Below are 23,452 nucleotides of genomic sequence, written 5' to 3' on the forward strand. Positions count from 1 at the left end.
CAGCATCACACCATTCAGTGCACTTATCCACCGAGAGATTGGGAATAACATGCCTCCAGTTAGATCAAAGACAATCAAGCGATGGCATTTTCTCTCATCTTGACTTAGCCCAGAGGGCGTTTTCTCTCATGTTGACTTAGCCCAGTAGTTCAGCGCATGGAGTATTGCAGGATCTGGCCCACAGTATAGTTCAGTAACTCAGCGCCCTGGGGGTCGGAAGGGTGGTGGCATCAATTGGCTGCCATTTTCCATGGAGGAGGGGGGAGCCCTTCAGATAAAAAGCACTCAAATACAGTAGTCTCCTGAGACAAAAACAAACAGTGTTTCCACAGCAACAGGCTAACTTCAAAGCAAGCTGCCAGATATGATGGATAGGTGCTGGCTGTGCCTTCTAAAGTGTTATCTTAAGCTATGAGTTACATTGTTTTATAAATGAGACCACCATCCCCATTTTAATTACATACTTTTTTGTTATTCCAAGATATCATTTACTTGCACTCACATTTAATGTCTCTTGAATGATGGACTCATTACGGGGAACAGGCAACAAAGATGCCAAAGTAAAGAGAAAACGACGCAAGATATATAACATCATGAGCTCCATTTACATGACGAAAGTGGACCAATTTTTAGGTTGTGACAGTCCACTTGATAGACGGGAATCATAAGGAAATGACCAGCGGGATGAGCCTTTTATCCCGCAATTTAGAAAATAGAGGATGCACAGCTGGGGAGCACTGGATTGCTTAAAAATGAACATCTGTGCACTGTCATGCTGAGCCACAGCAGACAGTCTGATTCATGAGGCGGTTTACATCTAGGTAAACCGGCAATAAGAGGTCGTGTATCATACTTAAATCCTAACGTATACACCTTGTAAATGAGCAGGTGAGTGCTGGCGAGGGGCGATAACCCTGTCTTCTGGTTTGCTTCACACACACCACACCTGGTTCACAGTTTCAGTCTCGAGGGCTTGCCATCGTGTTCTTCAGTGCCTCGCCGGGGTCACTAGGCCTCACCATCAGGCGCTAGCAGACCTCATGTCGGTAGTCCTGTTTATTCTGAGGTTTTGGGAGAGAATGATTTGGTAAACATAGGGATATATAGGACCGGAAAAGGTCATTTCGCTCCACCTGGCCAGTCCCAGAGTTCTCCTGGACACTGCTGCGAGCAACTCGGGAGATAAATCATAGAAAGGGACATTAAAAAGAAAAATTGAGTCTATTTTTCATTTTCTTTGAACACTTTCATTTATTAGTTATAAACATAGTGGAGACGGGGTGGGGGGGGAAAAGGCTGTTTGACCAGGCGGGGCAGTTAGAGGCCGGAGGTTTTATGCTGAAACCTCCAGGAACACGTCCAACCAGAGCTGGAGACCCTAGGTGTGATGGGGTTTGATTTCAACACCCTGGGGAATGCAAGGGAGGAGGACAAGGACAGGGTGGCATGTTTGAAGCTTAGGAGAAACAGGAGAAGACAGTTCAGATAAGCAATGACCATAATTTTATTGATAAAATAGAGAAGAAGTAACGATTGCAATGGAGAAAGACAGGTTGGAGGCTTCAGGTAAGAGAAGGATGCTTTGCTTGTTGGCCATACAAGTAGTTTATTTTTCATTTCACCCGAATACTCACTCCGTCTGCCTCTGTTTCAGGTACCTCTACATGATCTACAATGGAAAAACTGCTCTGTAACCTGCTGGTGATTGGAATGGCAATGACAGTCTATGCTTGTCCCAAATACTGCGTGTGTCAAAACCTGTCCGAGTCACTGGGAACTCTCTGCCCCTCCAAGGGCCTTCTGTTTGTCCCGCCAAATATTGATCGGCGAACAGTTGAGCTACGGTTAGGAGGCAATTTCATTATTTCCGTAAACCGGCAGGACTTTGCCAACATGAGTGGCCTTGTTGATCTGACTTTGTCCAGGAATACCATTGGCTACATCCAGCCCTATTCATTTGTAGATCTAGAAAGCCTTCGGTCGTTGCATCTGGATAGCAACCGATTGACAGAAATTGGCAGTAACGTCTTTCGAGGCCTGTTAAACCTGCAGCATTTGATCTTAAACAACAATCAACTTAACACAGTCGCAGAAGGAGCGCTTGATGATTTCTTGGTGACTTTAGAGGATTTAGACTTTTCCTATAATAACCTGGTGAGTCTACCATGGCAAGCGCTGAGCAAGATGGCGAACCTTCACACACTTAGCTTGGATCACAATCTCATCGATTACATACCGGAGGGAACCTTTACAGATCTGCAGAAATTGGCCAGATTGGACCTGATCTCCAACAGGTTGCAGAAGCTTCCTCCTGATCCCATCTTTGCAAGATCTGAGACGTTGCTCATGTCCACGACGCCATACTTCGCGCCGTTAACCCTGAGCCTCGGGGGCAACCCGCTCCATTGCAACTGCGAGCTTCTCTGGCTACGGCGGCTTAGCCGGGAAGACGACATGGAAACCTGCGCCTCGCCGCCACACCTCAAAGGAAGGTACTTCTGGTACGTCGCAGAGGAGGAGTTCGTGTGCGAGCAGCCGTTAATCACCCAGCACAGCCTCAAAGTCCTTGTGCTAGAAGGCCAAACGGCCACCCTGCGATGCAAAGCCATCGGGGACCCAAGGCCCATCATCCACTGGGTGGCTCCGGATGACAAGATCCTTGCAAATTCCTCGAGGACCGTCATCTATGAAAACGGCACCTTGGACATCCTCATCACCACCTCGAAGGACTACGGCACCTTCACTTGCATCGCAGCGAATGCAGCCGGCGAGGCAACCGCCTCGGTCGAGCTGTCCATCGTCCAGCTTCCTCATCTCAGCAACAGCACAGGTCGGGCTTTGCAACCCGATTCGAGGCTGTCCGACATCACCAGTTCTTCAAAGTCGAACCGAGGCGAAACGAAGGCCAGGACGGAGAAGAAGGTCATGGTATCCCAGGTGACCGATAGCACCGCCTTGGTCAAGTGGTCAGTGGGCAGGTCTGCACCAAAGGTTAAAATGTATCAGCTTCAGTACAACAGCTCGTCTGATGAAGTATTAGTTTACAGGTAAATAAGCGGCAAGCATTAATGCCCATCATACTTAGGGCAAATGTGTGATAAGACCAAAGGGGAAGCTAGATAAACACATGGGGGAGAAAGGAATAGAAGGATATACTGATAGAGTTAGATGAAGAAGGGTGGGAGGAGGCTCGTGTGGAGCATAAACACCGGCATAGACCGGTTGGGCTGAATGGCCTGTTTCTGTGCTGTAAATTCTATGTAATTCTATGTAAAGATTTTTCATGCTTTGTTTAATTACAATGAATGCATACTCAACAGAGGGTGAAAGTGACCGATCCCACACTCCCAGTTGGGAGCCACGCTTGAAACATCCTTTACTGGGAGCATGGATGCTTTAATTTACCTTAATGCTCCTTGATTTTCCTTGAGAGCTACCCTAGTTGCTCTAGGGGTTGGCACACATGTGAAGCATGATATGAGGAAAGACCCTTTTGGCCCATCAATCCCATTCTTTCCACAGGCCGCATACATTCTAATCTATCATGGATTCTATCTTATCCAGATATTTTCCTCTGGTGGGGGGAGTCCAGAACAAGGGGCATAACCTTAAAATTAGAGCTAGGCCATTCAGGGGTGATGTCAGGAAGCACTTCTTCACACAAAGGGTAGTGGAAATCTGGAACTCTCTCCCCCAAAAAGCTGTTGAGGCTGGGGGTCAATTAAAAATGTTAAAACTGAGATAGATAGATTTTTGTTGGGCAAGGGTATTAAGGGAAATGGAACCAAAGAGGGTAAATGGAGTTCAGATACAGAAGGATATGCTGATGGGGTTAGACGAAGTAGGGAGGGAGGGGGCTCGTATGGAGTATAAACACTGGCATAGACCTGTTGGGCCGAGTGGCCTGTTTCTGTGCTGTACATTCTATGTAAGTGAACCGCTTGGATTTTACCTTCTGGTCCACCCGGAGGGATTTAAAATTCTCCCTATAGTAACAGTTTCGGGCAGGAGAAGACATCAGTCTATCTAGCCCACCTATCCACTGTGTTCCCTTATTGCATTTCTAATAACCTCCTGAATCCCATTTGTCGACAAGGACCTGCCTATTTCCTTCTTGAAACCCAAAATGGTTTCCTGTTCTACCACCGGTGCTAGTAATACTTACCACCCTTTCAGTAAAAAAGTTGCTCCTACATTTCCTATTTTCTTTTGTTGTCCTTAATTTGTAAATATGACTCCTTGTGCTTTTAAATTCAGTACACGACAGAAAAGCTTACTTGGATCCAATTTGTCCAAACCTTTCATAATTTTAAACATTTCTATTATATCCCCTCTCAGTCTTCTCTTCTAAAGAGAGAAAAGACCCAGGGTAATCAATCTTTCCTTATACGTCATTCCTTTAAGTTCTGGGATCAACCCTGCAGCCCTTCCCTTTACCCCTTCCAATAACTGAACATCCTTTTTGAAATAGGGAGACCAAAACTCCCCGCAGTAATCCAGATGTGGCCTCACCAGGGCCAAATACAGTTTTAAAATGGGCTCTTTGGAATAATACATTATACCCCTTGTTATGCATCCCAACATTCTGTTTGCTTTTTTAACATCTTGGGAACACTGTGCTGATGTTTTTAGTGACCTGTCCACTAAAGTTCCAAGATATCTCTCCTGCTCTGATACCTCAAGTACATTCCCATTTAGCCCATAATCCACATCAATCTTCCCTCTGCTGAAGCTCGTAACTTTACCTTTCCCTGTATTAAATTACAATCTGTCACTCTCTGCTCACTGACCGAGCTTGTCAGGATCCTTTTGAATTTGTACGCATTGATATTCATCGTTTGCCACTCCTCTCATTTTGGTATCGTATCCAAATGTGCTTCCTTAATACTGGACTGAATTGCCAGCCTATGTGGGGGTCAAGCCTGGGAATGGGAGCCAATGCTGACACTAGAAGGAGGGAGGTCCCACTCAAGGGCATTCATGCCAGCAAGAAAATTAACAAATTCCTCCCAAAAGGCTGCTACACAAGCAGAGTATATTCTAGGTAAAACTTAGAGGTAGATAAGGAAATAAGGAAGAAAGAGAAAGCAGTGGATACTACTAATTAGAGGAATAATTTGCAGGTAATAAGTGTCCCGTTCACCCATCACCCCCTGTGCTCGCTGACCTACATTGGCGTCTGGTCCGGCAACACCTCGATTTTAAAATTCTCATCCTTGTTTTCAAATCTCTCCATGGCCTCGCCCCTCCCTATCTCTGTAACCTCCTCCAGCCCTGTAACCCTCCGAGATCTCTGCGCTCCTCCAATTCTGGGCTCTTGTGCAGCCCCGATTTTAATCGCTCTACCATTGGCGGCCGTGCCTTCAGCTGCCTAGGCCCTAAGTTCTGGAATTCCCTCCCTTAATCTCTCCGCCTCGCCACCTCTCTCTCCTCTTTTAAGACACCCCTTAAAACCTACCTCTTTGACCAAGCTTTTGGTCACCTGTCCTAATATCTCCATATGTGGCTCGATGTCAAATTTTGTGTGAAAATGCTCCTGTGAAGTGTCTTGAGATGTTTTACTACGTTAAAGGCACTACATAAATGTGAGTTGTTGTTATTGTTGTTGTTGTTATAAACTAGGAAGGGACAAAGTCTGCCGAAGCAACCAAGGAATTACAGAAGGGTCTAGATAATATTGCAAATGGGCAAAACTAATGGCAAGTGAAACTCAATACATGGAAGCGCAAGGTTTTCTACATTTGAAGAAAAAATGGGGGCCATAATGAAAGATATTGAACTAGATAGGGGAGAGGCTGGAAGAGATCTGGACGTGATGGCAGACTCAACCTTGACCACCGTCAGTCATTGCCGAGCAATAATCAACAAAGCAGACAGAATGTTGAGGTATCTATTGCCAGATAGTAGAGCACAAGTCTGAGGCCATCATCCTGAAACTGTACAGTGTTCTGTTCAGACCACACCTTGAATACTGCATTCATTTTTGGAATGAAGGAAATAATTAAGTCCTGGAAGCAGTGCAGAGGCTGATTAATAGTGTCAGAGGACTGAGTTATGAGGGAAGGTTGGAGAAACCTGGACCTTTCAACCTTGAAAGTGAAGGAGAGGGGACCTTATAGAGGTATATAAAAACACTGGGGGTAATTTTGACTTTGGGCGATAGTGTAAAACAGGTGATATTGGATTGTTATGCATCTCTCCCGATTTTCATGTCAGTTGACTTCAATGGAAATGAAAATTTGCCCAAAGTCAAAATCACTCCAACTAAGTGCAATAGAAAAGGTTAATGCTGAGCACCATTTTATTAAACCATGACTGCAGTACAAGGGGACATAGGTGCCAACTGGTTAAAGGGAAATTCAGGACTGATGTCAGGAAGCACTTTACCCAAAGAGTGATCAATATCTGCCAAAACCCTGGAATCATTCAAGAGGCAGTTAAATGCTGTGATGCAGGAACCTGAGGTTGCTGTGGAAGGATGAGCCTGAGGGGGAAAATGGCCTCCCTCAGCTGTATTTGTCGTGCTGATCTTTGTGTGAATTAAATTTAAAGCTCATTTCACATGTTTTTCTATTAAAAGCTGACGTACTTTATTTTAAAATTACTGGCCCTAGACTTAGCTTCCCTTTTAATTACTGTGACTATTTCAATTTTTAAAATCTAATAACCCTCAAGCTTTAAAAAAGATTGGAATTTTCCTGTCACAATTTATAATGAACAAGCTCCACTGTGAGAACGTCAGAAAGTATTTGAGTCTCGAGTATTTTTCGAGAGCTATCACCTTAACGAAGTGCTGTTGGCTGCATATGTCCCCGTCTGGATGTCAGGTCATTGAGGGCACACATAAACATAAATGACCTGACCTCTGAAGAGCTGAGGCAGCAGCTCCCTGTCAGATGCAAATCGTGTTCCTGACTCTTCCACTTTAAGAGGTCAGCCACCCCTGTTCTACATAAATCCTTGACCCCTGCCCTCTCCTCCCCGGAAGGTAATGAAGCAAAACTCCAGAATATTCAATCACCTCCGCTATTAAACTTTGGGCTCTTCTCCTCGCAGACAATATTCCTCCTAATACTTGAAGGAGACAAAGTTGCAGGGCTATGGGGAAAGAGTAGGGGAGTGGGACGAATCGGGCAGCTCTTTCAAAGAGCTGGCACAGGCAAGATGGGCCGAATGGCATCCTTTTGTGCTGTAAGATTCTATGATTCTATCCATTCAGTCCCCTGATGTATTTGATCATTTCAGTTTGTATTTATGTGGATTATTTATATGGTTGATGAAAACCATTGGGCCATCTTAGTTCATTTATCCAAAGAGATCCGAACACCCCCGCCCTCACCTCCTTCCCAGTTGTAAAATTGATCGTTTCTTAAATGATTCTAGGCTTTTTGCATCCACCACCCTATCAAGATGTTTATTTTCTGAATTCACGCTGGCAGCGTGCGACATTCCTTGTTGTTGCCCTGTACTCAGAAACCTCCCTATATAATCGCCAATCCCATTCCACGGCAGGTATTTTCTATACTTCTCCTTCTTGAAGGAGTTAACCGACTCACCGTCAACTCCATCGGCTAGCAATCTGTTTCACACGTCCACTACTCTCAGGAAATGTACCTAACATTTTGAATCCAACGTTTCCCATCCAGATACACGGGTGGATTTTATGAGGAGAAACTCCTGGCGTGGGGGTGGGGGAGGGTGATGGTAACATGCTCACCGAGAATGTAAATAAGAGACTCGGGCATGGAGGCCAACATTCCCCATTTCTCCTCGTCATTAAAATGGATGGCCCCTCCCACACCACGTGGCATTATGCTGTATCCCAAAATATCTCACATTAGAATTCAATGAGAGCTCGGACTATACACAAAAATATGAAACTAATATTTCATTTTTCATTTTAACTCCCACCATGCCCAGAGACCATCCTACTCATGCTCCTGGTTTCAGCAGGATGTTGTGGGCTAACCATTTCAATGTTTTGGGGGGGGGTGGGGGGAGGTGGGGGCGAGGGAGATTTCCCCCGGTCGCAATGTCTCAACCATGTTGTAAACAGACGTCAACCATGGGTCAGTGATAGCACTCTCACCCCTGAGTCAAAAAGTTGTGGGTTCAAGTCCCACTCCAGAGACTTGAGCTCAAAAGAGAAGTAAGCGTCGGGGAACATCTAGGCAATGGCGAATACAACATAATAAAGTTCAAGATAAAGATTGAGAAGGACATAAGTAAGTCAAAGACCAAAGCAATGAATTGGAAGAAAGCTGATTTTAAGGGGATGAGAATGGAACCAGGGAAAATAAACTGGAAAAATTCACTGACAAACAAAGAAATAAAACAGCAGTGGGAAATATTTAAAATGGTGATGAATAGAGTCCAGGAAAAATATATCCCACGAAAAAGCAAAACCAAACTCACCAGTAATGACACACCATGGAGGAATAAAGAAATAAGGGCAAAATTGAAGCTAAAGAAAAAGACTTATACTGAGTACATAGACAACAAAGGAGAGGATGATGAAAGGGAATATGAAAAGGTTGGAAAGAAATCAAAAAAACTATTAGGAAGGCAAAGAGAAACTACAAAATTAAATTATCAAGGGTCGTAAAAAGAAATAGTAAAGTATTCTACAGACACATAAAAAGCAAAAGAAAAATCAGGATTGGGACAGGGCCACTAAGGGCCACACACGATAAACACACAAGTAATCACAGTGAAACGGCAGGAATATTAAATATCTACTTTGCCTCAGTATTTACCAGGAATTTATCATGGTGGGCGTGACATTAGAAGAAGAGATCAAAAAAGATATAAGTACATTTAAGATAGAAAGGAGGGATATAATTGATAAACTAATCAAACTTAGAAAGGATAAGTGCTGTCATCACCCCCCTCTTCAAAAATCCCACCCTTGACCACTCTGTTCTTGCAAACTACCGCCCCATCTCCAACCTCCCTTTCCTCCCCAAAGTCCTTGAACGTGTTGTCACCTCCCAAATCCTCGCCCATCTTATCTGCAACTCCAGGTTTGAATCCCTCCAATAAGGTTTCCGTCCCTGCCATTGTACTGAAACGGCCCTTATCAAAGTCACAAAATGACATCCTATGTGACTGTGACTGTGGTAAACTATCCCTCCTCGTCCTTCTTGACCTGCCTGAAGTCTTTGACACAGTTGACCACACTCTGGCGCCTCTTCTCCGTTGTCCAGCTGGGTGGGCCTGCGCTCGCCTGGTTCCATTCATATCTATCCGGTCATAGCCAGAGCATCACCTGCAATGGCTCCTCTTCCCACTTTTCAACAGTAGGGTTGAGGTCACTATCAGATCAGCCATGATCTTATCAAATGGCAGAGCAGACTCGAGGGACCGAATGGCCTACTCCTGCTCTTAATTCGTATGTTCGTATGTTCGTTCCTGCACTGTTGCCTCTGGAGTCCCCCAAGGATCTATCCTTGGCCCCCTCCTATTTCTCATGCTGCTCCTCGGCAATGTCATCTGAAAATACAACGTCAGGTTTCACATTTACACTGACAACACCCAGGTCTACCTCACCACCACCTCCCTCGACCCTTCCACTATCTGATTTGTCACACTGCTTGTCTGACATACAGCGCTGGATGAGCAAAAATTTCCTCCAACTAAATATTGGGAAGACCGAAGCCATTGTTTTCGGTCCCTGCCACAAACTTTGTTCCCTAGCCACCGACTCCATCCCTCTCCTTGGCCACTCTCAGAGGCTGAACCAGAGACCGTTCACAACCTTGGCATCCTATTTGATCCTGAGATGAGCTTCCGACCACATATCCGCTCCGTCACCAAAACCGCCTACTTCCACCTTCATAACATCGCCTGTCTCCGCCTCTGCCTCAGCTTATCTGCTGCTGAAATCCTCATCATGCCATTGTTACCTTTAGATTTGACTATTCCAATGCTCTCCTGTCCGGCCTCCCATCTTCCACCTTTCATAAACTTGAGCTCATTCAAAACTCTGCTGACCGTATCCTAACTCGCACCAAGTCCCATTCACACATCAACTCTGTGCTCGCTGACCTACATTGGCTCCCGGTCCGGCAATGCCACGATTTTAAAATTCTCATTCTTGTTTTCAAATCCCTCCATGGCCTTGCTCCTCCCTATCTCTGTAACCTCCTCCAGCCCTACAACCCTCCGAGATCTCTGCGCTCCTCCAATTCTTGCCTCTTGCGCGTCTCCCATTTTAGCTCCACCATTGGCAGCCATGCTTTCAGCTGCCTAGGCCTTAAGCTCTGGAATTCCCTCCCTAAAACTCTTCACCTCTCTCTCCTCCTTTAAGACGCCCCTTAAAACCACCTCTTTGACCAAGCTTTTGGTCACCTGTCCTAATATCTCCTTATGTGGCTCGGTTTCAAGTTTTGTTTGATAATGCTCCTGTGAAGGGCCTTGGGGCGTTTTACTATGTTAAAGGCGCTATATAAATGCAAGTTTTCTTTGTTGTTGATAAAATCCCTGGTCCGGATGGATTGCATCTGCCCATATGAAAAAAAGTTAGGAAAGAGATAGCCGAAGCACTATTACATATATATATATAAATAAATTCATTAGAAAAGGCAATAGTGTCAGAGGACTGCCGGACAGCTAATGTGATTCCTATATATACAAAAGCAGATAAAAACAAGTCCAGGGAACTATAGACCAGTTAGCTTAACGTCGGTGGCAGGAAATATAATGGAATCTTTACTCAAAGATGTCATAGAAAAGCATCTAGAAATCGAATATTTAATAAATCATCAGCATAGGTTTCAAAAGGGAAGGTCATACTTGACCAACCTTATTGAATTCTTTGAAGAAATAACAGAAAAGGTAGATAAGTGTAATGTAGTAGATGTAATATATTTAGATTTTCAAAAAGCCCTTTGGTAAGGTCATGACTAAGGTCAGAGCATGTACGTCAGGGGACAAGTAGCAGAATGGATAGCAAGCTGGCTACAAAACAGAAAACCGAGAGTAGGGGTTAAAGGTAGTTACTCAGACTGGCAAAAGGTGGGACATGGTGTTCCACAAGGATCAATGCTGGGCCCACTGTTGTTCACCATGTACATAAATGGAATCAGAAGTACAATTTCAAAATTTGTGGACGACATCAAATTTGGGGGGTGGTATAGTTGATACTGAGGAGGACTGCAACAAAATACAGGAAGACATTAATAAACTTGCAGAATGGGCATGTAATTGGCAAATTAATTTCAATTTCGATAAGTGCGAGGTCGTACATTTTGGTAGGAAGAATAAGGAGGCCACAAACCCCTTCGAAAATAAGAGTCAAAATGGGATAGAGGAGCAAAGGGATCTGGGGGTACAGATACACAAATCACTAAAAGTAGCGATGCAGGTTAATAAAGCCATAAATATAAGATTGTCACTAATAAATCCAATAGGGAATTCAGGAAAAACTTCTTTATCCAGAGATGGCTACAATGTGGAACTCGAGTAGTTGAGGCGACTAGCATAGATGCATTTAAGGGAAACTAGATAAACACATGAGGAAGAAAGGAATAGAAGGATGTGCTGATAGGGTTAGATGAAGTAGGGAGGGAGGAGGCTCATATGGTGCATAAATGCTGGCATGGACCCGTTGTGCCGAACAGCCTGCTTCTGTGCTGTACATTCTATGTAATTCTGTGTAATTTTATGTAGGCTGGCGCTGCAGTGCAGTACTGAGGGAGTGCTGCACTTTGGGAGATGTTGTCTTTCGGATGAGACGTGAAACCGAAACCCCATCTGCCCTCTCAGGTGGATGTAAAAGATCCCACAGCACTAATTCGAAGAGTTCTACCCGATGCCCTGGCCAATATTTGCCCCTCAACTAACTTCACTAGAACAGTTTATCCTGTCATTTATTTCATTGTTGTTTGTGGGACCTTGCAAATTGCAAATTGACTGCCACGTTTCCTACATTACAACAGTGAGTACACTTCACAAAGTACTGTAAAGTGCTTTGGAATGTCCTGTGGTCGTGAATGACGCTATAGGAATGCAATTTCTTTCTCTTAAACACAGTGTGAGGATTTGATCTGGTCACTATTTCCAGCAGAATCTGTAAACACAGGAAACTTTCCTGCAATTTTTCTTGAAGTCTCCAACATATAACGATCAGAGGAAATCTCCCCTCTCCCCCCCCACCCCATCCCACCCCATCAGACCTCTTCAGTTGTGACTGGCCACCCGTCCCACAGTGATAGAATAGGCCTTGTTTTGAGAAAACTTCTTTTAATTTACTGAAGAGGCAATGACACTTAATCATGGAATGGCAAGTACAAGAATGCCATTGTACGCACACTGCCTCTAAGATACAAACCGTCAAGTAGTGGGAAGAGAATGGAGGGAGAAATATGTAGGCAAATGTGTGAAATTAGTAAAAAAAAACAGAATAATAATCATGGGGGATTTCTACTACCCTCAAATAAACTGGCATGGAAAGGGAGTGAAAGGGGAGCAGGGGATGGAAAGAAACCCAACAAGGGAGGAACACTGCTAGATCTAATAATGGGAAACGATTCAGAACAGATAAGAGAAGCAAGTGTGGGAGAACATCGAGGGAGTAATGATCACAACATGATAAGGTTCAAGGTAATGATTGAGAGATATAGACAGTACAAAGACCAAAGTAATAGATTGGAATAAAACCAACTATGAGGGAATGGGGATGGAGCTCAGGAACGTAAACTGGAGAAAAATATTGACAGACAAAGCAGCAAAATAACTGGACAACATTTAAAGGAGCGATCAAGAGAGTTCAGGAGGAAATTATTCCACTAAAAAAATAAGAACAAACTAGCCAAGAATGAGATGTCATGGATAAAGTAAGAAATGAGGATAAAAGTGAATCTAAGGAAAAGACATAGGCAAAGTACGTAAACAATAAAGGAGACGATGACAAAGGGGAATGTGATGACCTTAGGAAAGAGGTAAACAAGACAATTAGGAAGGCAAAGAGGAAATATGAAATGAAAATATCAAAGAATATAAAAGGAAATAGTAAAGTATTCTATAGGCACATAAGTAACAGAAGGATAATTAAGATAGGGATAGGGCCACTAAGGGATGAGCAAGGTAAACTCAGGAGATGAAACTGAAATGGCAGGGATACTGAATAGATACTTTGCCTCAGTTTTCACTGAAGAAGAAATGACAACAGTAGAAGTCAAAAAGTATGTTACAACTGTTAAGATAGAAAGAAAGGAGATACGAGACAAACTTAAGGAGGACAAAACTTCGGGTCCAAATGGATTGCACGCACAGATACTCAAAGAAACTAGGGAGGAAGGAGCAGAGGCACCAGATCCATGTATAAAATGTCAGTAGATAAAAGACTAGTGCCAGAGGACTGGGAGAACAGCAAATGTAATTCTTATCTTCAAAAAGGGAGATGGAACTACAGACCAGTTAACGTAACGTTAGCGGTGGTAAGATATTAGAATCTTTGCTAAAAGATCAGATAACAAAACATCTGTAGACAGGGAATATAATAAAAAATAGTCAGCATGGATTTCTAAAAGGAAGATCAAGTTTAACCAATCATTGAATTCTTTGAAGAAGTAACAGAAAGAGTAGACAAGGGAAAAGCAATGGATGTAGTAAGGCCATTCAGAAGGCCTCCAATAGGGTGCCACACAAGAGATTCATGACAATGGTCAGGTCATGTGGAGTCAGGGCCCAGATAGTAGAATGGATTGAAAGACGGCCACAAAACAAAAACAGAAGGTAGGAGTTTGAAATTTGCAGATGATACCAGATTGGGGGGTATAGCTAATAATATGGAGGCTTACAACAAAATACAGGAAGACAAACAGGCTCACAGAATGGGCAGATAAATGGCGAATGAAATTCTATATGGCGAAGTGTGAGCTGGTTCATTTTGGTAGCAGGAATACGGAGGTCACTCATTTCTTGGAAGGTAAGAAACTAAATGAGGTAGAGGAGCAAAGACGTCTGGGAATACAGATACATAAATCGCTAAAAGTAGCAACACAAGTTGATAAGGCCCATAAAGACTGCACAGAAAGTACTGAGGTTCATTTCTAGAGGAATAGAATACAAAAGCAGCGGGTAATATCGAACCTTGGTTAGACCACACGTGGAGTACTGTGTGCAGTTCTGGTCCCTATACCATAAAAAGAATATTGAAGCACTGGAGAAAGTGTAGAAAAGATTTACAAGGATGTTATCGGAATTGAAAAGATGCAATTATCAGGAAAGATTGAGCAGGCTGGGGGTCCTTTTTTTCTGAAAAAGAGAAGACCAAGAGGAGACCCGATAGAGGTCTTCAAAATTACAAAGGGATTCGATGGGGTGGATGTGGAGAAACCGTTTCCATTCATGGGTGAGTCCAGAACAAAGGGACATAAATATAAGATGTTAACAGAACAAATAAAGAAATTAGGAAGAATCTCTTTACACAGAGAGTGGTGAGAATGTGGAACTCGCTGCATTTAAGGGGAGGCTTGATGCCTACATGAGGGAGAAGTTGAATAGATGAATATTGGGGCAGGGTGGGAAAAGAGTAGGAGGAGGCTCGTGTGGAGTATAAACACTGGCATAGACCAGTTGGGCGGAATGGGCTGTGCCTGTGCCATAAATTCTAGGTAATGCAGTTCTATGTAATGTAATCTCTTCAAATTAACCACCGACTTTCCGCTCCACTGCTCATGATGAACAATATTTCACATGAGGTTAGTCATTTACATTTTTAATTTTTCTGAGTAAATGAATGGAAGCATAATCAAATTAAACCGTAATGAGGTAGCATGTATTGTACATTTAGTATGACAAGATTAATTTTCCTTTGAAATGAAAAAGCCGGGGGCTCTGCCGCTGAATTCCAAAGTGTTTTTTCAGATGAGCGACTGTCACAATAAATTGCGTGCATTTTCTGTGTGTTTTATCAAAAAGAAAAATTCAGATTAGCAATTACTGAGTGTAAATAGAAATCTATCTAAAAAGGGGAGTTGATGACAAGAAGGGCTGATGAATTATGTGTGCCTTTCTCAGTTCAGATGATTTTATATTGCAATTGCTGTTACTGTGAATCTAGAAAAACTGCCCCACTTTATTTAGATTGTGAGTTCCAGCCTAAGGATGAGTCCAGATGGGTCTGATCCAAAATCACAAACTAACCAAGACAATCCTTTATTATGCAAGGTCCTTTTATTGTTCAAATTACTAGTGGACCTGGTGTGACATTGCTCACTGTGAGGCAGAGGATATATAAACTCCGCTTCCTGTATCCTAACTCGCACCAAATCCCTTTCACCCATCACCCCTGTGTTTACATTGGCTCCCGGTCCAGCAACGCTTCGAGTTTAAAATTCTCATCCTACTTCGCCCCTTCCTAACTCTGTAACTTACTTCAACCCTACAGCCCTCCGAGATCTCTGCACTCCTCCAATTCTGGCCTCTTGTGATTTCCATCGGCCCACCATTGGCTAGGTCCTAAGTTCTGGAATTCTCTCCCTTAACCTCTCCACCTCTCTACCTCTCTGCCGATGTGGTCAATCCTGGGGATGGGAGCCAAAGCTGACACTAGAAGGAGGGAGATCCTACTCAAGGGCATTCATGCCAGCAAGAAAATTATCAAATTCCTCCTGGAGCAGTTAGGAAGGCGAATGGTATGTTGGCCTTCATTGCAAGAGGTTTTGAGTACAGGAGCAGGGATGTCTTACTGCAGTTGTACGGGGCTTTGGTGAGACCACATCTGGAGTATTGTGTGCAGTTTTGGTCTCCTTATCTGGGGAACGATATTCTTGTCATGGAGGGAGTGCAACAAAGGTTTACAGACTGATTCCTGGGATGGCAGGACTGACGTATGAGGAGAGATTTGGGTCGACTAGGCCTATATTCACTAGAGTTTAGAAGAATGAGAGGTGATCTCATTGAAACGTATAAAGTTCTAACAGACTAGATGCAAGGAGGATGTTCCCGATGGCTGGGGAGTCCAGAACCAGGGGTCACAGTCTCAGGATATGGGCTATGCCATTTTGAACCGAGATAGGAGAAATTTCTTCACTCAGAGGGTGGTGAACCTGTGGAATTCTCTACCACAGGAGGCAGTGGAGGCCACGTCATTAGATATATTCAAGAAGGAGATAGATATATTTCTTAATGCTAAAGGGATCAAGGGATATGGGGAAAAAGCGGGAACAGGGTTCTGAGTTAGACGATCAGCCATGATCATTTTGAATGGCGGAGCTGGCCTGAAGGGCCGAATGGCCTACTCTTGCTCCTATTTTCTATGTTTCTATGTTTCTATAATGGGCCGAATAGCCTCCTTCTGTGTTGTAACTTTCTATGATTTTATGATTCTAGATAAAACTTAGAAGTAGATAAGGAAATAAGGAAAAAAGAGGAAGCAGTGAGTACTACTAATTAGAGGAATAATTTGCATGTACCAAGTCCCGTTCACCCATCACCCCTGTGTTCACTGACCTACATTGGCATCCAGTTCGGCAACGCCTCGATTTTAAAATTCTCATCCATGTTTTCAAATCCCTCCATGGCCTCGCCCCTCCCTATCTCTATAACCTCCTCCAGTCCGACAACCCTCTGAGATCTCTGCGCTCCTCCAATTCTGGCCTCTTGTGCATCCCCGATTTTCATCACTCCACCATAGGCGGCATTCCTTCAGCTGCCTAGACCCTAAGCTCTGGAATTCTCTCCCTTAAACTCTCTGCCCTTCCACCTCTCTCCTCCTTAAGACGCTACTTAAAACCTACCTCTTTGACCAAGCTTTAAGCCACCTCTCCTACTATCTCCTCATGTGGCTCAGTTTCAAATTTTGTCTGGCAACGCCCCTGTGACGTGCCTTGTGATGTTTTACTATGTTAAAGGCTCTATATAAATGCAAGTTGTTGTTGTAGATGTTTGTGAGGGTCAATGAAGTAAGCGAAGTGGAGTTTTTAAAATATTCACTCTCGGGATGTGGGCGTCGCTGGCAAAACCAGCATTTATTGCCCATATATAGTTGCCCTTGAGAAGGTGGTGGTGAGCCATCTTCCTGAACCGCTGCAGTCAGTGTGGTGAAGGTTCTCCCACAGCGCTGTTAGGTAGGGAGTTCCAGGATTTTGACCCAGCGATGATGAAGAAATGTTCAAAATCTGAGCCGATCAGTGCGAGTAAATTGTGTTTTTTATTAGTCTCTGGTAATTTGGAGCAAACGAAAAGATGTGACAGATATCATTGTGAGCTGTAGATGTGGGAATTGGTGACACCCCAAAGTCAGTTAGAGGCTAATTGCTCTTTCTGTTGGAAATTTCTCAGAAAGTTGGAAAACCAACTGGAAATGACAGGCTTTCTTTTTCTTTTTGCCTTTACTTTTTTTTAAAGGTTGTCCAGTTGTGGTTTGATGGTCTGTTGTACAAAATGTCATTGACCCACTAGATGTAAGACTTTCACATCTGGGAAAGATTTGACTTGTGTTATTAATCCACTTTGGACTCCTTAACTCTCAATGGGCGAGATTTGGGAAGGCACAGTGGAACATAGGAACAGGAGTAGGCCATTCAGCCCCTCGAGCCTGTTCTGACATTCAATTTGATCATGGCTGATCTGTATCTTAACTCGATTAACATGCCTTAGTTCAGTGACCCTTAATACCCTTGCCTAACAAAAAGCTATCAATCTCAGTTTTGAAATTTTCAATTGACCCTCAGCCTCAACAGATTTTTGGGGCAGAGAGTTCCAGATTTCCACTATCTTTTGTGGGCAGAAGAGCTTCCTGACATCACCCCTGAACGGTCTAGCTCTGGTGGGTTTGCACTCTACTGGGTTGCCTCTAGGACCTGGGTTTGAATATTTGCCAGGCTAATGGGATGAAAGTCTCCTCTTTCTGTAGGCTCTAAAGGTCTTACTTACAATGGTTAGGCCACACTTGGAGTTAGACCACACTTGGAGTACTGTGAACAGTTCTGGCCTCCATAGTATAAAAAGGATGGAGAGGCACTGGAGAAAGTGCAACAAAGATTTACTGGGATGATACCAGAACTGAGAGGTTATAATTAGCAGGAAAGATTGAACAGGATGGGCGCTTTTCTCTAGAAAAGACTGAGGGGTGATCTGATAGAGGTCTTTAAGATTATGAAGGGGTTCGATAAAGTAGACGTGAAGAAGATGTTTCCACTTATGGGGGAGACCAGAACTTGGGGCCAGAAATATAAGATAGTCACTAATAAATCCAATAGGGAATTCAGGAGAAACTTGTTTACTCAGAGAGTGGTTAGAATGTGGAACTCGGTACCAAAAGGAATAGTTGAGGCGACTAGCATAGATGCATTTAAGGGGAAGCGAGATAAACACATGAGGGAGAGGGGAATCGAAGGATATGCTGATAGGGTTAGAAGAAGTAGGGTGGGAGGAGGCTCGTGTGGAGCATAAATGCTGGCATGGACCTCTTGGACCGAATGGCCTGTTTCAGTGCTGTACATTTTCTGTAATTCTATGTAAAATGAGTTTAGGGGAGTTTGAGCTTCCAGTTCCTACAGAGCAGAGGCCCAGATTACAAAACTGCCCTTAAGTTGGCACTAAACATAAGACCATAAGACCATAAGAGATAGGAGCAGGAGTAGGCTATTCGGCCCCTCGAGCCTGCTCTGCCATTTAATGAGATCATGGCTGATCTGATTTTTACCTCAACTCCACTTTCCCGCCCTTTCCCCATATCCTTTGACTCCCTTGCTGATCAAAAATTTGTCTAACTCAGCCTCCACAGCTTTTTGGGGTAAAGAATTCCAAAGATTCACGACCCTCTGGGAGAAGAAATTCCTCCTAATTTCCATCTTAAATGGGCGACCCCTTATTCTGAGACTATGCCCCCTAGTTTTAGATTCCCCCATGAGGGGTAACATCCTCTCAGCAGCTACCCTATTGAGCCCCCTCAGAATCTTGTATGTTTCAATAAGATCTCCTCCCATTCTTCTAAATTCCAATGAGTATAGACCCAACCTGTTCAATCTTTCCTCATAAAACACCTCTTCCAAACCTGGAATCAATCAAGTGAACCTTCTCTGAACTGCCTCCAATGCAAATATATCCTTCCTTAAATAAGGGCACCAGAACTGTACGCAGTACTCCAGGTGTGGTCTTACCAAAACCCTGTACAGTTGTAGCATGACTTCCCTGCTTTTATACTCCATCCCCCTAGAAATAAAGGCCAATATTCCGTTTGCCTTCCGGATTACCTGCTGCACCTGTATGTTGACTTTTTGTGTTTCATGTACGAGGACACCCAGATCCCTCTGTACCGCAGCATTTTGTAGTATTTCTCCATTCAAATAATATTTTGCTTTTTTATTTTTCCTCCCAAAGTGGATGACTTCACATTTTCCCACATTATATTCCATCTGCCAAATTTTTGCCCATTCGCTTAACCTGTCAATATCCCTTTGCAGACATTTTGTGTCCTCATTGAAACTTGCTTTTCCACCTATCTTTGTATCATCAGCAAATTTGGCCATACGACACTCTGTTCCTTCATCCAAGTCATTGATATATATTGTAAATAGTTGAGGCCCTAACAGGCCATAAGAATAGTGGATGTGGAAAATGCATTACACTGGGGCAATAGATGTAATCCTTAGGTTAGAATTGTTGGGCTAGAGTTTACTCTTCCGTAGACTGTGCTGTACCTCACATGGTCACACTGAAATGTGAGTTCTATTCCCTAGTGCTAACATCTTTGTCTTTGATGAGTTCAAAGGTTGAGAGGGGTATGTAGTGTTACTGTACAGGCCATCTCCCAAGTCTCTTTGTTCGGCCTGCCGGCTCGAACTGGGTGTAGGGATCGTTCCCAGGAATGGGTAATCCCAAGGCCCAACCGATATTGAGCCTTGGGCCTGATTTGCATGAGAGCAGCGAGCAGCAGGCATCTGCTGGGCAACCCCAGGAGCAGATGATCAGGAGAGAGGGGGGAAGAAACTGGAAGGGATGGGGAATGATTGGGAGAGAGGGGGAAAGTGATTGGGAGAGAGGGGGAAAGTGATTGGGAGAGAGGGGGAAAGTGATTGGGAGAGAGGGGGAAAGTGATTGGGAGAGAGGGGGAAAGTGATCGGGAGGGAGGGGGAAAGCATTGAGAGGGAGGAGGTGATCGGGAGAGAATGGGGGAAGCGATCGGGAGGGAGGGGGAAAGTTTTTGGGAGAGAGGAGGGCAATCAGGAGAGAGGGTGGGGTTGATCTGGAGAGATTGGGGGAAACGATCGAGAGTGATTGGGGAGGCGATTGGGAAAGAGGGCGCGATTGGAAGGGTGGAGGTCATCGGGAGAGCGGAGGGAGCGATCAGGAGGGAGGGGGTGATTGGCAGAGATGGGGAGGCGATCTGGTGGGGGCCAAGAGGAAAATGGCAATGGTCTTCAGCACTGCAGTGGACCCGGGAGAGGCCCTCCTGCTCCTCCCAGATCCACGTTCAAGTAGGTATTTTTTGAAAGCTTATCTTTTTGGTGCCGGCCTCCAGTGGTTCCTTTAAGGGCTGCTGGTTAGGCCACAGGTAGACCATGTTATCCTGAACGCAGCCCGCTACAGGACAAAGACCCATATCACAAAACCAGCATTCTGGGCAGCTCAATTTTGCGAAGGGGACCTCAAACAGGTGTGCGGCCTTCTACTTCAATATGGACAGGATGTGAAGCCTGTTTCGGGTGCAGGCCCTGGATGCCTCTTTTTCAGCCTTTACCAATATGGCGGGTGGCGCACTTCCAGTGCATAATGAATGTGCATGCCCCGTCCGCCGTATTGGATACTTAGGCACCTGCTTTGCATCTGAAAAACGGGCACAACGCCATCGAATTTCTAAGCACCACGATCGGTCAAATAAGATATTAAACTGAGGTCCAATCTTCAGTGGTCCAGTTTGAAGCTGAATATCCCAGGACATGATTTGAAAATGACCAGTGAGCTCTTCCAGTGTAAGGAGCAGATTAAGTGCTCGTTAATCTCATGACTGCTCGGTGGATGTTGCTTACAGAGAATAGCTCATGGGCTTGCCCTTTAAAGTGATTCTTTCAGGGCACATTTCCTTGGAGCTGCTCCCATCCCACCTCCGTAACTTTGCCGGAAGTGCGGCGGAAATCCCATTTGCGCGCGTAACCGGGGTTTCCGCCAACCTTCCGGTGAGTTTACGGCAGCGGAGTGGGAGCGCTTCGAGGGAATTCCCGACGTGTGAAGTGCTTCGCGATGTTTAAACACGATAAAGCGCCGTATTAATTACAAGTATCATAGCTAATCCAATAGGGAATTCAGGAGAAACTTCTTTACCCAGAGAGTGGTGAGAGCTTAGGGCCTAGATGGCTGAAGACATGGCCGCCAATGGTGGGGCAAAGGAAGTGGGGGTTGGACAAGAGGCCAGAGTTGGAGGAACATCAGAGTTTCCGGAGGGTTGTTGGGCTGGAGCAGATCACAGAGATAGGGAGGGGCGAGGCCATAAAGGGATTTGAACATGAGGATGTTGGGAATATATATTTGAATTTAACAAACAAAAACTTTAGATTGCAAGTAAATTCAGTAACTTCTTTACCCAGAGAGTGGTTAGAATGTAGAACTCGCTACGACAAGGAGTAGTTGAGGCAACAAGCATTGATGCATTTAAGAGGACGCTAGATAAACACATGAGGGAGAAAGGAATAGAAGGTTATGCTGATAGGGTGAGATGAAGAGGGATGTGAGGAGGCTCGTGTGGAGCATGAACGCCAGCATAGACCAGTTGGGCCGAATGGCCTGTTTCTGTGCTGTCAAATTCTATGTAATTCAATGTAAGCGACTATGAATCAGATTTTCACGCATCACAAGGTTAATTGATTTATTGTTGTTATTTTTTTATCAGGATGATCCCTGCTTCGAATAAAGCCTTCGTCGTGAAAAACCTGGTATCGGGAGCTGGCTACGACCTTTGTGTGCTGGCGATATGGGACGACACGGCCACCACCCTCACCGCCACCAACGTGGTGGGCTGCATCCGGTTCACCACCCAAGAGGATTATGGTCACTGCAAGTCCTTCCACAGCCACTTTCTCGGCGGGACGATGATACTGGTGATCGGGGGCGTCATTGTTGCCTCGCTGCTGGTGTTCATTGTCATCCTGATGCTCAAGTACAGATTTTGCACCGGCCAGGAGAAGACGCCAAACGTCAGCGACGTGTACTCACAGACAAACGCCACTCAGCCCATCCACAACGGGATCCTGCCGCAGCTGAATCCCAAGTTGGTGGGGCGGGACGAGCTGATGGAATTCCACAGCGGCTCCGTCCACAGCAGCCTATCCTCGTCTGCGGGTTCCAGCCAGGACGAGTGCTACAGCCTCCACAGCAACACCAGTACCCTGTCCAAGAAGTGGATGTCCAGCTCCAGATCCCGGCACAACATCGACCGCCTTATGGGGGCTTTCGCCTCCCTCGACCTGAGGTGCCAGCGAAAGGAGGATGATTACGACTCCAAGGCTTCTACCCTGGCCCACTACTCTGACAAAGAACCCTTGTTGGGCCGCAGCGAGTCCCGGCTCAATAAGCTCCTGACGCTGCCCATGGAAGGAAAGACTAGGCGCAGCCACTCCTTCGATATGGGCGACTTCGCCTCCACCCAGTGCTACAGCTACCCCAAAAGGATAACCAACATCTGGACTAAGAGGAGCCTGTCGGTCAACGGCGTGTTGCTCCAGTATGACGAGGATGACCTCGAGATCACCAAAGGGATGTACTGCAGCTCGGACTGGGTGATGGAGAGCACGGTTTAAAGGGCCAAATCCAGGCGGAAGGAGGGCTTGGCGAAGCTTGCGGGAGACCTACTGTTGAGAGGAGAGGCCCATTGTCGGGGGTGGGGTTGTGTGCTGTGAAGAAAATCCCGGGCGACGTCGCAGGAAAGGAGACCTGAATGCCAGGAGATTCAGTGAATGGGAAATAAGAATCACCGTTCAAAAAAAAAAAAATACAACCAACCTCTGCCCATTGTCCTTTGGAATGCACGTCACGCTAACTGACAACATGTACAAGTTTGTGCTGGATTTTAGCAGCGACACCTACGCTTGGTCCAACTTGAATGCGACCCGAGCGTACAACAGACCTGTTAATATGGCGTGGCCAGCATAGCAAAATGGCAGGCTCCGATCAGCTGCAGCTCCCAGACTGATACAAAAAGCTCGCCCTACCTCAGTGGGGAAGGGAGGTTGCAACCTTAGCACGATGTCAATGCTAAATGCACTGCGGTACTGAAAGCAAAATAAGAGATGGTTGCCCCTCCCCCCACTCCCCACCGCCCTCCAGTTTTCTCCCTTCCTCTCCCAAAGGCATTGACTGTTGCTGGGGTGGGGTTCTACAGGTACTGACTGCCGCTGGTACCTCATTCACATGGCCATGCAATGCGTGAGCCCAGCCAGTCCTCGGGCTATTCAAGGCGGGAGGGTGCGTCACAGCCAAGCCCCGAGAAGTAAATGGGATCGTGGGT

The 23,452-nt window shown here is 45.1% G+C and overlaps 1 protein-coding gene across 1 annotated transcript; it reads left to right on the top strand.

The window, feature by feature from the left end:
• The first annotated feature begins 1,674 nt into the window (after window positions 1–1,674).
• LOC137321513 (leucine-rich repeat and fibronectin type-III domain-containing protein 2) lies at window positions 1,675–22,745 on the top strand. Its single transcript, XM_067983911.1, has 2 exons — window positions 1,675–3,047; window positions 21,839–22,745. The coding sequence occupies exons 1-2, from the start codon at window positions 1,675–1,677 to the stop codon at window positions 22,743–22,745; spliced, it is 2,280 nt and encodes a 759-aa protein (XP_067840012.1).
• The last annotated feature ends 707 nt before the right edge of the window (window positions 22,746–23,452 follow it).

Source organism: Heptranchias perlo, chromosome 5, assembly GCF_035084215.1.
Source record: "Heptranchias perlo isolate sHepPer1 chromosome 5, sHepPer1.hap1, whole genome shotgun sequence".
Lineage (NCBI taxonomy): Eukaryota > Metazoa > Chordata > Chondrichthyes > Hexanchiformes > Hexanchidae > Heptranchias > Heptranchias perlo.